Source organism: Monopterus albus, unplaced genomic scaffold (genome assembly GCF_001952655.1).
Source record: "Monopterus albus unplaced genomic scaffold, M_albus_1.0 scaffold545.1, whole genome shotgun sequence".
Taxonomy (NCBI): domain Eukaryota; kingdom Metazoa; phylum Chordata; class Actinopteri; order Synbranchiformes; family Synbranchidae; genus Monopterus; species Monopterus albus.
The window spans coordinates 91575-94705 of record NW_018128425.1 but is presented as its reverse complement, the minus strand read 5'-3'; the positions used below and the strand labels follow the sequence as shown (position 1 = coordinate 94705).

Sequence of the window (3131 nt, the reverse complement as noted above, 5' to 3'; positions counted from 1 at the left end):
ATAATACTGAATTATACTGTTTTTTTTTCTTTGGTATTACATGGGTCAGTTACATGTTGGGCACTGTTATATCCTTATCATCTTGGACTTTCTTGTAACATGTAGTTTTATATATTTATTTGTTTGTTGTCATTTAGATGAGCAGCAAAGTATGAGCAAAGTGGAACCCGTACATTTTGTCTGTTTGTTTACAGTAAGACTGCAACTAATGATTATGTTTGTTAACAAACACCTGTTGACATGTCAGCATATAGTTAATCTGATTACCAGCATCTAAAACAGCTGAACCCACAGCAGCCGAGTGCTGAAATGCAGTTGCTGGGAGCTCCTGTATCTTTGCACTGACTGAGTGACCAGCAACAAGGAAGGGCTTTCTCAGCTCAAATAACGGGCAGTTAGACCAACATGTTATCACACTCACCGAGCACCTAATTACTTACCATTCACTACTGAATGCAGCAAGACAGCAATGAGAGCAAACTGTAATTCCCACACCAAACTGTCATTTTACACCAGACGATAATCAATGCACAGTATAAGCCGTAGTCAGAAGTCACGGTGGTGGTCCAGTAAGGCAAATGCCACCTCCAGCCAAACTGTTGCTTCGCTTCTTTCTGTAGTGTTGGTGCTGGACCAGGGGTTACTGTATATAGCCTGTTGTCCCACTGCTGAGCTTAGCTCTTAGTGGTGATGCCTCCTTGAAAAACAAAAATCTTTATTGAATTTTTATACATTTTAAAGTTACAAAAGCAAAGAAAGAGAGAGAAAAGAAAAACACATACAGTCCCACCAACATGTTTGTTGTGCCGCCTTCCTATTTGTCATCTTCATGTTTATGGTGGTTGGCAAAGTATGACTCTCTGGTACAGCGTGTCAGTGGAGTGTTTGCCTTTACATCGGAACCTTTGATATCACTTTATCGCTGGGAGACACACACGATGGTATCTCTCAGCCAGCATATCCAATTTGAACAATTTGAAAAAAGTAGGATTTAATGGCTGTTAACCAAGGTAAATGGGGGTTTGGGACATTATTTTGATGGCATCAAAGTGTAAGTTAATTTTTTTAAGGAAAAGAGCTTACTTTTTACATTTAAAAGTTATATGGTTTTGCTTGATGTGACTAATACAAATTAAACAAATTAAACAAATCGTATAATTAATCATTTCACTGCTAGATAATGCCAGCAGTATTGGGAATGTGGTGAATTAAAAAGTAACACACAGCATTCAACTGTTTACATGTCTATTGTTTCATAGTAAAACAATGTATATAGGGAACAATTGTATGAGTTTCTGGGCTTATTTGTTTACATTAGAATAAGTGAAAAATTGGATATTTCCTTATCACTCTGATAATTTTACTGTCTCTCATAAATTTTTTTGAGGACTGCAATGGCTGGACTGCAATTAAGGCTGTGCAGATTTTTCAGTTTTGTATTATTACAATATTTTTGGATTATCTACAGTATAACACTTAAGATACAGTATAAACACACAACTGTATAAGTACTACCTTTTAGCAGTTTAAACACAGATGGGTTGGATTAGGTTCAGACATCTTCAGATGGCGGAGGCAGGTTTGAAATGTTACACTCATATGTAGGGTGGCAATGTCTATCACCAGACCTAACTTAATCTGGATCTGACGGCCATTTAAAGTTAACAGTGAAAACCCCATTTAACACATATTCTTAGCCCTGATTTGACCTATAATGAAAACAGAACCCTGAAGTATACAGTAACTGCCTATCCTACCCTAAGAGATCATCTAGATCTGATTTGGATCAAGGGTTTTAGAACATATTTTGTGTTGTTCTGGATCTAATTTTTCTCAAGGGACCCATGTGTGTGAGTGAATGTTGTGCCTTGGTGGAGCTACATGTGCTCTCTGTCTCCCTCCATGTCTCTAGTACATGTACTGGACCATGAAGCAGCAGCTCGCCCATCACACAGTCAATGGCTGCAATATCAGACCAGGAGACCTGTTGGCGTCTGGTACTATCAGTGGACCTGTGAGTGTCTGCATGTACATTCTCAGTATTGCATACTGTAAAGACATTCAGGATGTATTCCCCTTTACTGGGGAATCGATGTATTAGGAAGTAGGAAGACGGTGCCAGTGTGCACGGCCTGCCGTCTACTGTTCCTAATCTTGTATGTTTTTGTGCTGTATTGTTCTTTCTTCATCCGGAATGGGGACTCTTTACTGTCATACGACCGCCTGGTGGCTATTATCCACGTCTATGTCGACGTGGGATAAATCGCTCTAATCTATGATCACTGATGCGTACGTCCAGGATGGCTGGCCGGCCAACTCCCATTAAATTTGGCCTGGTCAACGCTAGATCTTTTATTTTAAAGGACGTTTGTTATTTCTTGAGGATTGGACTTTCTTTGCGTGACTGAGACCTGGCTGGGCGTGGGTGAGTCTAGTGCTCTCCTTGAATTGCAGCTGCCTGCACGTCCTTCAATTCCCCGAGGCCGTGGGGCCGTGGAGGGGGAATAGCGACTGTGTTTAGATTGATTTTTAAATGTAAGCAGATTTTATCCTTACCCTCTTTTTCCAGCTTCAAGATGTCCTTATTCGAGCTGGGTCACTCTCTGGCCCACCTAAGTTTAATAAGGATTTCATATGCGATTTTTCTGATTTCCTGATTCATTTTATGCCTCGAATATGACCAGGTTTTGATTATTGGGGATTTTAATATACACGTTTGTTGCCCTGACAAACCTCTAGTTAAGGCCTTTCTAGATCTTATTGATTCTTTTAATCTCACACAATCTGTGGCTGGCCCTACCCATGAGCATGGGCACACTTTGGACCTTGACTTATCTTATGGTGTACCTGTTCGTGAGTTGGAAATCTGTGACACTGTGTTTTCTGATCATTAGTCCGTGTTATTTGCGATTGATCTTAATTGTTATCCTACTGCTCCTTGCAGGGCCGGCCCGTGGCATAGGCAGTATAGGCAAATGCTAAGGGCGCCGTACATCCAGGGGTCGCCAGAAATGGAGGAAGAAAAAAAGTGTAACTTCCACTATTCTTAAAACTAGACTTCAGAAAAGAATAAGCCCACCACATTAATTTAACTGCATAGCAGCAAAGCCTACTAAGTAGTAGTAGTAGTA

The 3131-nt window shown here is 40.4% G+C and overlaps 1 protein-coding gene across 1 annotated transcript in view; it reads left to right on the top strand.

Annotated features, from left to right (window-relative positions):
* Window positions 1-3131, top strand: part of fah (fumarylacetoacetate hydrolase (fumarylacetoacetase)) — a 39921-nt gene that overhangs the window by 28580 nt on the left and 8210 nt on the right. The window contains exon 13 of the mRNA XM_020588498.1: window positions 1913-2014. Coding sequence (XP_020444154.1) covers window positions 1913-2014 — 102 coding nt within the window. The remainder of the gene's footprint in view (window positions 1-1912; window positions 2015-3131) is intronic.